At 55.5% G+C, this 12,456-nt stretch overlaps 2 protein-coding genes across 2 annotated transcripts; both read left to right on the top strand.

Moving 5' to 3' along the window:
- The first annotated feature begins 2,270 nt into the window (after positions 1 to 2,270).
- Positions 2,271 to 8,881, top strand: LOC115599045 (protocadherin beta-16-like). The gene is made up of 2 exons (XM_030458875.1): positions 2,271 to 4,813; positions 8,762 to 8,881. The coding sequence occupies exons 1-2, from the start codon at positions 2,354 to 2,356 to the stop codon at positions 8,879 to 8,881; spliced, it is 2,580 nt and encodes an 859-aa protein (XP_030314735.1). The 5' UTR covers positions 2,271 to 2,353.
- A 981-nt stretch (positions 8,882 to 9,862) lies between these two features.
- LOC103534309 (protocadherin beta-16) lies at positions 9,863 to 12,456 on the top strand. The gene is given in 3 exon segments (XM_008500257.2): positions 9,863 to 11,458; positions 11,461 to 11,990; positions 11,992 to 12,456. Coding segments are annotated over 3 exon segments (2,508 nt in total). The 5' UTR covers positions 9,863 to 9,945.

Here is a 12,456-nt window from a genome sequence, read left to right as displayed (position 1 = left end):
TCAGGCCCAGCCTGCATATGGGTTCATGAAAGCCAGGTGCTGCTTGGCCAACTTCTTCTATGACCTGGTGAGTCCCCTCCAGTGGATGACAGAATGGCTCTGGCTGCTGTGTCCCTGACTTTACTGATGTTTTTGACACTGTAATCAGAGCATTCTTCTAGAGAACCTGGCAGCTGATGGCATAGCCAGGTGTGCTGCTTGCTGGATAAATTTGGCTGGAGAGCTGATGCCAGAGAGCTGTGGTGATTGGAGTTAAATCCAGTTGGCATCCAGTCAGAAGCAGTGTCCCCAGGGCTCAGTGTTGGGGCCAGGCTTGTTTAACATCTTGATCAATGATCTGGATGAGGGGATTGGGTGCACTCTCAGGAAGCTGGCAGATGATCCTGAGTTTGGAGGGGGTTTGGATTTGCTCAGAGGTAGGAGGGCTCTGCAGAGGGGTGTGGACTTGGTGGGTCCATGGGCCGAGGTCAGTTGTATGAGGTTTCAGAAGGCCAAGTGTCAGGTCCTGCACTTCAGTCCCAGCAACCCCAAGTCAGTCTGGAGGCCTGGGGAGGAGTGGCTGGAAAGATGCCCAGCAGAAAAGGACCTGGGGGTGTTGGGTGACAACAGACAGGATGTACCCAGGTGTCCGAAAAGGCCAAGAGACTGCTGGTTTCTATCAGAAATACTTAGGCCTGCAGGAGAAGGGAAAGGATCATGCCCCTGTACTTGGCTCTGGTGAGGTCTCTCTTCAAATCCTGTGTTATTTAGGCCTCTCACTCCAAGAAGAACATTGAGGCTTTGGGTTGTGTCCAGAGAAGGGCAAGGCAGATGGGAAGGGTCTGGTGCACATGGTTTGTGAGTGGTGAGGGAATTGGGACTGTTTAGTGTGGAGTGGACTGAGGGAAGACCTCACTCCCTGCAGCTCTCTACAAGGAGGTGTTGTTCTCTTTTCCCATGTTAGAAGTAATAGGATGGCTTCAAGTTGCTCCAGAGGATGGATGCTTAGATTGGAAAGTAGGAAAAAATATCTCTACTAAAGGAGTGTTCAATCATAGGAACAGGCTGTCCATGTGGTGGTAGAGTCACCATGCCCAGAGGTGTTCACAAAAGGTGTAGAAGTTGCACTTCAGGACATGGTTTAGAGGGCATGGTGGTGTTGTGGTGACAGTTGGACCTGATGATCTTAGAGCTCTGTTTGACCTGAATGATTCTGGGATTCTCTCATCCTTAAGGTCCCTTCTAACCCAAACCATGATGTGATTCTATGACCTTCCAGCCATTTCATGAACCTGAGGGGTGCTACTGGAAACAAGCAGCACCTCTCTTCTCACTGCTGCTCTGAACTTCAAGTGAGTCATGTCTAAGGTGCTCCTGAACCTCCAGCTGTCCCAGGAGTGTGGAGGAGACAAGAGGTGATGACTGAATCAGCTCCTTCTCTCCTACCTCCCCACACAATTATTCTCAGTCTCCCCTCTAAACGTGAGAAGTTTCTAGGGATCCTTCTGGCACTTCAGACCATCTTGGAGAGCCCTAAACAGATTTCTGTTTCATAACCACCAATGACTTGGACTTACTTGACTGCAGATTCTCAGAGCCCCAGTAGCCTCAGGGAGACAAGGACCAACCTCAATACCTGACCATTAATTAAACTAGGTAAAGGTTTTTGCACAGACAAGATTTTGTGTCATAAGTCCTTTGGTGTGATTACACAATGTCACACACACATCAGGAGGATTCTGTGTCCTTAACATTCTGGAGTTATGGTAGGGAAGGGTATGTGTGATTTTTTTAATTTTTCTTTTGGAGCTTTTACATTGCACTCGCTGGCACCAGCTCTCATATTCAAAAGCTTCTCTGCCCCTGGGCACATCTTAACTCTCCTGTGCTGATTGACAAGTTACCAAGGTAAAAACATCTTGTGATGCATCCTGTGGAAGTTACAGAACCGACACCAGGCAGGGGAAAACCAAGAGGTGTGCATGAAGAGTTGCGAGCTGGCAAGTGATGCCAAGAGAGCCCTTTGTCTGAGGAGATGATAGAGGAAATTCCCACGGCCCTTTTTGCCTTGTTTTTTGCACGGAGACTGTAAATTGAAGCAGGAAATTGCAAAAAAGCAGCGCTGTGAAGAGTAAGGCAGAGGAGCAATTCCCAGTTGCGACACTGGGTGGGGGTGTTGGCCACGGAGCGGAAGGTTCCTCTCCCAGCACCGCGTTTGCAGTCACCGGGAGACAGAAGAAAAAAAAAAACAAAAAGAGCTTTGTGAGGTGCTGGGGAAGGAGGCAGGGGCAGAGAAGGGGTTGGTCGGGAGGTTTGAGCCCCCCGGCCGCGGGATTGCTGAGCAAGAGCGCTGTGGGTCGGAGGCCGGTGCAGAATGGTGGGAGCCCCGCAGGAGGGTGGATGGCTTTTCTGGAGGCTGCTGGCGTGTGGGAGACGGAGCGGAGGCAGGCAGAGGCAAGTGCTCTTGTTTCTTGTGTGCGTTTGCGTGTGGCAGAGCGGGGCGGAAAGGCTGCGGTATTCTGTGGCGGAGGAAATGGAGAGGGACTCGTTTGTGGGCAACATTGCAGAGGAGCTGGGGGTGGCTCCGAGCCAGCTGTCGGCTCGCAAGGCCCGCGTTGTGTCCGAGGGGAAGGAGCAGCTTTTCCGGCTCGATCCAAGCAGCGGCGTCCTGACAGTCAAGGAGTCTCTGGACCGGGAGGAGATCTGCCCGCAGAGCGCTACCTGCACGCTGTATTTTAAGATCTTCCTTGAAAATCCGCTGCAGCTGATGCGAGGGGAGGTGGAGGTTCGTGACGTGAACGACAATTCCCCCGTGTTCCCGGCGAAAGAGATGGTTTTAGAGATTCCCGAAACGGAATCTCTGGGATCCCGTTTCCTTCTCGAGAGCGCCCATGACCGTGACGTGGGCAATAATGGTTTACAGAACTACACCCTGGAGGCCAATCCGCATTTCTCCGCCGCGTTCGGAACAAAGAAAGATGGAAAAAAATACGCAGAGCTGGTTCTGGAGCGTCATCTGGACCGGGAAGAGCAGCGGGAGCTAAATTTACTGCTGACGGCCACCGACGGGGGCTCTCCACCCAGGTCGGGAACGGCTCGGGTCCGCATCATTGTGGTAGATGCCAATGACAATAAACCGGTCTTCGGTCGGGACGTGTACGAGGTTCGAGTGGCTGAGAACAGTCCTCCAGGACAGCTGGTGGTCAGAGTGGTTGCCACGGATCCGGACGAAGGGTCCTACGGGAAGGTGCGTTATGCCTTCACTGAGACACCGGAAGAAACTCGGCAGCTCTTCGAGCTGAACCCCGAAACCGGGGAGATTCGGATCTCAGGCAACCTGGACTTCGAGGAGGTGAAAAGCCACGAGATGATGGTAAAAGCCACCGACGGCGGGAGTCTGTCTGCGCACTGCAAAGTGGAGGTGGAGGTGCTGGACGTGAATGACAACGCCCCGGAGATAACGCTGACGTCCGTCAGCGCCTCCATCGCCGAGGACGCGCCGCCCCGCAGCGTGGTGGCCCTGTTGAGCGTGCGGGACCGCGACTCCGGCGAGAACGGGAGGACGGAGTGCTGGATCGACGGGGACTTGCCGTTCAGCCTGACGCCGACGTTTGAGAATTACTACGAGGTGCGAACAACGGCGGCGCTGGACAGGGAGAGGAGGGCGGAGTATAACATCAGCGTGAGGGCCCGGGACTGGGGCAGGAGGCGGCTGAGCTCGCGGGAAGTGATCTCGGTGCAGATCTCGGACGTGAACGACAACCCGCCCGAGTTCAGCCGGGAGGTTTACACGCTGTGGGTGGTGGAGAACAACAGCCCGATGGTGCGTGTCGGGAGCGTGTCGGCGAGGGACGCGGACGCGGGGAGCAACGCGCGCGTGACGTACCGGGTGTCGGGCGAGGAGGGCGAGGAGCGTCCGTGCGTGTCGGTGAACTCGGCGAGCGGCGAGGTTTACGTGGTGCGGGCGCTGGACTATGAGGAGGTGCGCGCCTTGGAGGTGTCGGTGGTGGCTGCGGACGGGGGCTCTCCGTCGCTGAGCGCGCAGGCGGTGGTGCGCGTGGTGGTGCGGGACGAGAACGACAACGCGCCGGTGGTGCTGCACCCGTCGCCGGAGAGCAGGGTGTGGTGGGGCGAGGTGGTGCCGCGCGGGTCTCCGTCGGGCTACCTGGTGGGCAAGGTGGTGGCGGTGGACGCGGACGCGGGTCAGAACGCGTGGTTGTCGTACGAGGTGTGGAAGGCGACGGAGCCGGGTCTGTTCCGCGTGGGGCTGCACAGCGGCGAGGTGCGGACGGCGCGGGCCGTGTCGGAGAGGGACGCGTCCCGGCAGAGGCTGGTGGTGCTGGTGCGAGACCGCGGGCAGCCGCCGCGCTCGGCCACCGCCACGCTGGGCATCGCCCTGGTGGACGGCTTCTCGGACGCGCGTTGGCGGGGCGGCGAGGACGAGGCGGCGGAGGCGGCAGCGGCGGGGTCGGAGTCGGAGTCGGATTCGGAGGGGCCACTGACCCTCTACCTGATCGCCTCGCTGGCCTGCGTGTCGGCGCTGTTGGTGGCCACGGGCGTGGCGGCGGTGGTGGCGAAGGTGCGTGGGGCGCGGGCCGAGAGCTTGCCCACGTTCCCCGCGGCTGTGTCGGAGAGCACGGCGGGCTCCCTGCCCCGCAGCTACGTCTACGACATCTGCTTCGCCGGCGGCAGCGTCAACAGCGAGTTCCGCTTCCTCAGGCCGCTCTTGCCCTGCTTCCCCGCCGGGCTGCCCCCGGGCCCGGGCGAGCAGCGCAGCTCCGTGTGCTCGCAGGAGGCGACCAACCTCGGGGAAGAAGGCGACTGGGCTGCACAGGTGAGGCAACGTGTGTGTGACGAGGTGATGGCTCTGGGGTGGGGAAGCTTGGAATGAGCGTTGTGGTAATGGTGGTGGGGTCATCAGGGGGAATGATCCAAGGCCTCGAGCATCTCTGGGCAGGGAAACAGAGCGAACTCCTGAGGAGAAAGGTGATGGTGAGGTATTCATTAACGATGATCTGATGCTTGGATTATGAGTAGTAGGGGTTTGTTGAAGTGTTGAGAAGAAACTGCTCTAGGGAGACCTTATAGAACCTCCCAGTACCTGATTGTGTCCTACAATAACCTAGAGAGAGTCTTTTTATAAGCACTCATGCCCATGGGGAAGTGTTTGCCTCCCTTGATGCCTGGTGTAAAAACTCTACTTGGAAATTCCATCTCCCTTGTCTGCTATGGGAATCTTATATGTACCTGCTATTGAAAATGGAGATTGGTAGTGCTGAGTCTAGCTGGTACTATTGGTGGGATTTAATTTTTGTTTATTTGTGTTGTTTTGTATTTTATTTTTTTTTTAATAATGTATACAGTGCACCTGGTCTGCTGGGTAGAGTTCCAGCCATCTGAGAAGGGTGAAAATAGTTTTCACTCATGAAGTTGTGCAGCTTATCAAGTGGGATTTCTGTAAGTTGTGGTGGAGATAAAACAGGGTCAGTAGAGATGAGCCTTGGGGTGGTGTAGCAATATTGCAGATGAAACATTTAGCCTGGACTCAAGTGCATCTGTACCAATGTAGTCAGCATGGAGAAAAAAAAGAGGAGGAGCTGAAAGCCATTGTGCAGCAGGATATCTATGACTTAGTGACCATCACAGAAATGTGGTGGGATGAGTCTGATGACCAGAATGCTGCAGTGGATGGTTATAAGCTCTTGAGAAAAGTCAGTCAAGAAAACATGTTGGGGTGTCTGTGTGTGTTAGGGGGTGTTGATTATATGGAGCTGAGTGAATGTGGTGTTAATCTCAAGTGCTTATGGGTGAGGATGAGGGTGAAGGCCAACGATGCTGATATCCTCTTGGGAGTCTATATAGATCACCCCTGCCCAGGATGAAGAGGCAGATGAAGCATTCTGCAGGTGTCTGGCAGGAGTCTCTCAATTGCTTCTCCTTGTTTTCATGGGGGACTTCCAGTTACTGAACTTCTTCTGGAAGTAAAAGAGTAGAGAGGAAAGAGTGTAGGATGTTCCTGGGAGGTGTGGGAGAGAATTTCCTGAGAGAGCTGATAAGTGAAGCTATGTGGAGAGGTGCCTCTCTAAACTTGGTGTTTACAAAGAGAGAAGGGCTGGTGGGAGATGTGGTGGTCAGACAGCATCTTGGGCTTAGTGACCATGAAATGATTGAGTTCTTGTTTCTGGGGGAAGAAAGGTAGGGGGTCATCAAAAGCACTGCCATGGCCTTCCAGAGGGCAGACTTTGGCCCCCTCAGGACAGTGGTTGAAAGAGTCCTAAAGGTGAAAGCATTCCAGGAGGGCTGTCCCCATGTGGTGTTGGATGAAGTGGCAAGGAAGACAACTGGCATGGCTCAACAGGGAGATTGTGCTGGGACTCAGGGAAAAAAGGAGTTTTCCAGCCTGGGCAGAAGGGGCAGGCAAGTCAGTCAGAGTACAGAGATTGTAGGACATGGCTGTGGTGTTAATGCCTGTTTTGGCCTCAGTCAAGTTAATACTCAGACCAGTTATCCTCAGGGCTTACAGTGTGTTTCACCTTCATTGTGCTCACACAGCTTGTGCAGGGCAACCATAGGATCAGGCCCAGCCTGCATATGGGTTCATGAAAGCCAGGTGCTGCTTGGCCAACTTCTTCTATGACCTGGTGAGTCCCCTCCAGTGGATGACAGAATGGCTCTGGCTGCTGTGTCCCTGACTTTACTGATGTTTTTGACACTGTAATCAGAGCATTCTTCTAGAGAACCTGGCAGCTGATGGCATAGCCAGGTGTGCTCTATGCTGTGTAAAAAGCTATCTGGAGAGCTGATGCCAGAGAGCTGTGGTGATTGGAGTTAAATCCAGTTGGCATCCAGTCAGAAGCAGTGTCCCCAGGGCTCAGTGTTGGGGCCAGGCTTGTTTAACATCTTGATCAATGATCTGGATGAGGGGATTGGGTGCACTCTCAGGAAGCTGGCAGATGATCCTGAGTTTGGAGGGGGTTTGGATTTGCTCAGAGGTAGGAGGGCTCTGCAGAGGGGTGTGGACTTGGTGGGTCCATGGGCCGAGGTCAGTTGTATGAGGTTTCAGAAGGCCAAGTGTCAGGTCCTGCACTTCAGTCCCAGCAACCCCAAGTCAGTCTGGAGGCCTGGGGAGGAGTGGCTGGAAAGATGCCTAGCCGAAAAGGACCTGGGGGTGTTGGGTGACAACAGACAGGATGTACCCAGGTGTCCAAAAAGGCCAAGAGACTGCTGGTTTCTATCAGAAATACTTAGGCCTTTAATAGTGTCTATAATAATGTTCTGGATGAGGGGATGGAGTGCTCCCTCAGGAGTTTTTTCAGATGATCCTAACTTGGGATGGAGTTTTGATTTGCTTGGAAGTAGGAAGGCTCTTCAGAAGGATCTGGACAAGATAGGTTGTTGGGTAAGGTAAATTGTATGATGTTTAATGTAGCCAAGAGACAGGTCTTAGGGTTTTGTCTAGTCAACCCCTAATAAAGCTGCAGGCCTGGGGAGGAGTGGCTGCCTTGTGAGAAAGGTCAGCAAGAGTGGGGAAGTGATCGTGGCCTTGTACACAATGCAGGGGACGTTTCACCTTGAATACTGGGTTCAGTTTTGGTTCTTCTGCTAGAAAAAATACATGGAGTTGCTGGATTGTGTCCAGAGAAGGGAAAGAGAGTGTATGAGGGTTCTGGAGAACAAGTGTCATCCTGAGTGGCTGAGGGAAGTGGATGTGTTCAGTGTGGAGAAGATGATGCTTCAGGTAATCTTTGTCTCTCTCTACAAACACTTGAAAAGCAGTGTTGGCCCCTTCTGCCAAATAACTAAGTATAGAACAAGAGAAAAGTAGCTCAAGTGCACCAGGGGATGTTTATATTGGATATTAGGAAAAATGTCTTTACTGAAAGAGTGGTCAAGCTATTGAACAGGTTGTCCCAACACAACCTGTATTGGTGGAGTCACCATCCATGGAGATCTGTTTCAAAAATGTGTAGATGTGGCACTTTGGTACTTTTTTGGGGGGGCATGGTGGTGCTGTGTTGATGGAAGTTTAGATATCTTTTCCACTGATAATGATTCTGTGAATCTGTGACTTTACAATGCACCCTCCCAGTCCTTTCATGAACCTGTTATCTAACCCCAGGCAGTACCAGCTCCTCTCTCCTCAGTGCTGCTGTAAACGTCAAAGGAGTTGTGTCTGAGGTGCCCATGAACCTCCCTCAGCTCAAAGAGCAAGGGGGAACTGAGATGATAATTGAAAGAGCTCCTTCTCTCTTCACTCTCACTGAGCCCAAGCTGCTCTCAGGTTTCCCCAGATCCGTCCATTACTTCACAGGAGTTTGGACAATGAGCAAACATGAGGGTGAAGAACCACAGACTGTATCTCATAGTCATTCCTTAACCTCTGAATTTCATGACCACTGGTGACATGGGCTCACTTGACAACGGGTGCTCAGAGCTCCAGTAGCCTCAGGGGAGACAAGAATGCAACCTGAAACATCATTATACTCCATTTACTGTTTGTGAGAAAGTACTTTTATTTTGGGCTCTTACCATCTGAAATGAATGCCTCAGAGTCATGAAAGGTTTCTAGTAGTGCTGTTGTGATGTTCACAGTGAAGGAGATTTTCCAGCTGTAGATTTTCCCCATCAAGGTCAGGCACACACCACCTGGTGCAATCTTCTCTTGGGCTCTGGGTGGAGAAGAGCATTGTCACACAGCCAGTGGTGTAAGACATGTCCTCTGCAGTTCTCTCTGGTGCCTGCTTACCTCCTAATGACAGCCTCCACTCTCTGTTCTTTGGAGGCCAGAGCTCCCCTCCCTGAAGACCCAGGGCCCAGAGCTGCAGGAGCAGCTTGTGCAGAAAACCAGGGGCTGGAGCTAAGTGTCAGTTCTGATCAGAACACTTGGCTGACCCCTCAGTAAGTGAGGAGAAACACAAGTGTGTCTGTCCTCCCTGGTGATGTCCTCATGGGGAAAAGAGAACAAAAGAGCAAACACTCACCTAAAAAGTAGGGACCTCTCAAGATTTTCTAAGCCTGTTGTGGTAACATCAGTGAGTAGAAAGTACTGTAGAATGATGGAATGATTTGGGTTTGAAGGAACCTTAAAGATCATCTGGTCCCAGTCCCCTGCCACGGGCAGGGACTGTACCCCTCTGAAATATGAGAACAGGTTGCAGGATGTCGATGTTTGTGTGCATAAACATTTTGGTCAATGTATTATAGAGTGACACACTCCATAATGTGGGGTCAAGGTTAAGCATCCCTAAGGGCAGCATCCTATAGTCAATTAAAGGAGATAAAGGCTTATCCTACAGAAAAGCTTAAGAGTCCTGTGCCCTTTGGGAGAGATGTGATTCACAAGGTGAGGGAAACAGCATCAGGATGATGTGTCCTTATCATTATAGTGTAACATGGTGAGCTGGGGTCCTCAATGTTGTAGTATCCTCCGTGGCCCTTCTCTCTGAGCTCTCTGGCACCCGATGTCCCATTAAATAGCGGGGCTTCTCTGACTGACCCCACTTGTTAACTGGACTGTGCTGCTTAACGAGTGCTGAAGAGAAAGAAAATCCCAGGATGCCTCCCCTGCAACTAGCAGAACTTTCAATGCCGACACCACAGAAAAGGAGAAGAAATGGCTCTGTATGTTCCTTGGAGGAAAAACATTTCCACGGGACCTTTCTGGCTTCGCTGTGGGACGGAGACCACAGGTTCAAGCAGGAAAGTCCAAAGCAGAAGCATTTCCCTGAACTAGGCAGAGGAACAATTCCCACTTGCGACACTGGGTGGGGGTGTTGGCCACGGAGCGGAAGGTTCCTCTCCCAGCACCGCGTTTGCAGTCACCGGGAGACAAGAAAAAAAAAACAAAAGGCTTTGTGAGGTGCTGGGGAAGGAGGCAGGGGCAGAGAAGGGGTTGGTCGGGAGGTTTGAGCCCCCCGGCCGCGGGATTGCTGAGCAAGAGCGCTGTGGGTCGGAGGCCGGTGCAGAATGGTGGGAGCCCCGCAGGAGGGTGGATGGCTTTTCTGGAGGCTGCTGGCGTGTGGGAGACGGAGCGGAGGCAGGCAGAGGCAAGTGCTCTTGTTTCTTGTGTGCGTTTGCGTGTGGCAGAGCGGGGCGGAAAGGCTGCGGTATTCTGTGGCGGAGGAAATGGAGAGGGACTCGTTTGTGGGCAACATTGCAGAGGAGCTGGGGGTGGCTCCGAGCCAGCTGTCGGCTCGCAAGGCCCGCGTTGTGTCCGAGGGGAAGGAGCAGCTTTTCCGGCTCGATCCAAGCAGCGGCGTCCTGACAGTCAAGGAGTCTCTGGACCGGGAGGAGATCTGCCCGCAGAGCGCTACCTGCACGCTGTATTTTAAGATCTTCCTTGAAAACCCGTTGCAGCTGATGCGAGGGGAGGTGGAGGTTCGTGACGTGAACGACAATTCCCCCGTGTTCCCAGTAAAGGAGATGGTTTTAGAGGTTCCGGAAGCGACACCACCCGGGTCTCGTTTCCGTCTGCAGAGCGCCCATGACCGTGACGTGGGCATTAATGGTTTGCAGAACTACAGCCTTGAGGCCAATTCACATTTCGCTCTCTCTCTCGAGACAAAGAAAGATGGAAAAAAATACGCGGAGCTCGTTCTCGAGCGTCATCTGGACCGGGAAGTGCAGCGAGAGCTGAATTTACTGCTGACGGCCACCGACGGGGGCTCTCCACCCAGGTCGAGCACATCTCGGGTCCGCATCGTGGTGCTGGATGCCAATGACAACACGCCGGTCTTCGATCGGGAGGTCTACGAGGTGCGGGTGCCGGAGGACAGTCCAGAAGGACACCTGGTGGTGAAAGTGGTTGCTACGGATCCTGACGAAGGCTCCTACGGGAAGGTGCGTTATGCCTTCACCGAGACATCCGAGAAAACTCGGCAGCTCTTCGAGCTGAATCCCGAAACCGGGGAGATTCGGATCTCAGGCAACCTGGACTTCGAGGAGGCGAAAAGCCACGAGATGGACGTAAAAGCCACAGACGGCGGGGGTCTGTCTGCACATTGTAATGTGCAGGTGGAGGTGCTGGACGTGAATGACAACGCCCCGGAGATAACGCTGACGTCCGTCAGCGCCTCCATCGCCGAGGACGCGCCGCCGCGCAGCGTGGTGGCCCTGTTGAGCGTGCGGGACCGCGACTCCGGCGAGAACGGGAGGACGGAGTGCTGGATCGACGGGGACTTGCCGTTCAGCCTGACGCCGACGTTTGAGAATTACTACGAGGTGCGAACAACGGCGGCGCTGGACAGGGAGAGGAGGGCGGAGTATAACATCAGCGTGAGGGCCCGGGACTGGGGCAGGAGGCGGCTGAGCTCGCGGGAAGTGATCTCGGTGCAGATCTCGGACGTGAACGACAACCCGCCCGAGTTCAGCCGGGAGGTTTACACGCTGTGGGTGGTGGAGAACAACAGCCCGATGGTGCGTGTCGGGAGCGTGTCGGCGAGGGACGCGGACGCGGGGAGCAACGCGCGCGTGACGTACCGGGTGTCGGCGAGGAGGGCGAGGAGCGTCCGTGCGTGTCGGTGAACTCGGCGAGCGGGGAGGTTTACGTGGTGCGGGCGCTGGACTACGAGGAGGTGCGCGCCCTGGAGGTGTCGGTGGTGGCTGCGGACGGGGGCTCTCCGTCGCTGAGCGCGCAGGCGGTGGTGCGCGTGGTGGTGCGGGACAAGAACGACAACGCGCCGGTGGTGCTGCACCCGTCGCCGGAGAGCAGGGTGTGGTGGGGCGAGGTGGTGCCGCGCGGGTCTCCGTCGGGCTACCTGGTGGGCAAGGTGGTGGCGGTGGACGCGGACACGGGTCAGAACGCGTGGCTGTCGTACGAGGTGTGGAAGGCGACGGAGCCGGGTCTGTTCCGCGTGGGGCTGCACAGCGGCGAGGTGCGGACGGCGCGGGCCGTGTCGGAGAGGGACGCGTCCCGGCAGAGGCTGGTGGTGCTGGTGCGAGACCGCGGGCAGCCGCCGCGCTCGGCCACCGCCACGCTGGGCATCGCCCTGGTGGACGGCTTCTCGGACGCGCGAGGACGAGGCGGCGGAGGCGGCGGCGGCGGGGTCGGAGTCGGATTCGGAGGGGCCACTGACCCTCTACCTGATCGCCTCGCTGGCCTGCGTGTCGGCGCTGTTGGTGGCCACGGGCGTGGCGGCGGTGGTGGCGAAGGTGCGTGGGGCGCGGTCCGAGAGCTTGCCCACGTTCCCCGCGGCTGTGTCGGAGAGCACGGCGGGCTCCCTGCCCCGCAGCTACGTCTACGACATCTGCTTCGCCGGCGGCAGCGTCAACAGCGAGTTCCGCTTCCTCAGGCCGCTCTTGCCCTGCTTCCCCGCCGGGCTGCCCCCGGGCCCGGGCGAGCAGCGCAGCTCCGTGTGCTCGCAGGAGGCGACCAACCTCGGGGAAGAAGGCGACTGGGCTGCACAGGTGAGGGGGATGGTGCGGGGCGGTGGTGCGGGGAGGAGGAGTATCGTGGCGAGGGTGGTGGTGTTGGGGTAG

The sequence above is a fragment of the Calypte anna genome, chromosome 13 (assembly GCF_003957555.1).
Source record: "Calypte anna isolate BGI_N300 chromosome 13, bCalAnn1_v1.p, whole genome shotgun sequence".
NCBI lineage: Eukaryota > Metazoa > Chordata > Aves > Apodiformes > Trochilidae > Calypte > Calypte anna.
This window is presented reverse-complemented; position numbering and strand designations above follow the sequence as displayed.

What these genes read in the sequence shown, in the direction of transcription:
- LOC115599045 (XM_030458875.1), top strand. Translation starts at nt 2,354, where the DNA reads ATGGTGGGAGCCCCGCAGGAGGGTGGATGGCTTTTCTGGAGGCTGCTG. An exon ending in AAGGCGACTGGGCTGCACAG is followed by an intron (nt 4,814 to 8,761) that starts GTGAGGCAACGT and finishes TGTTCTTTGGAG; the next exon opens with GCCAGAGCTCCCCTCCCTGA.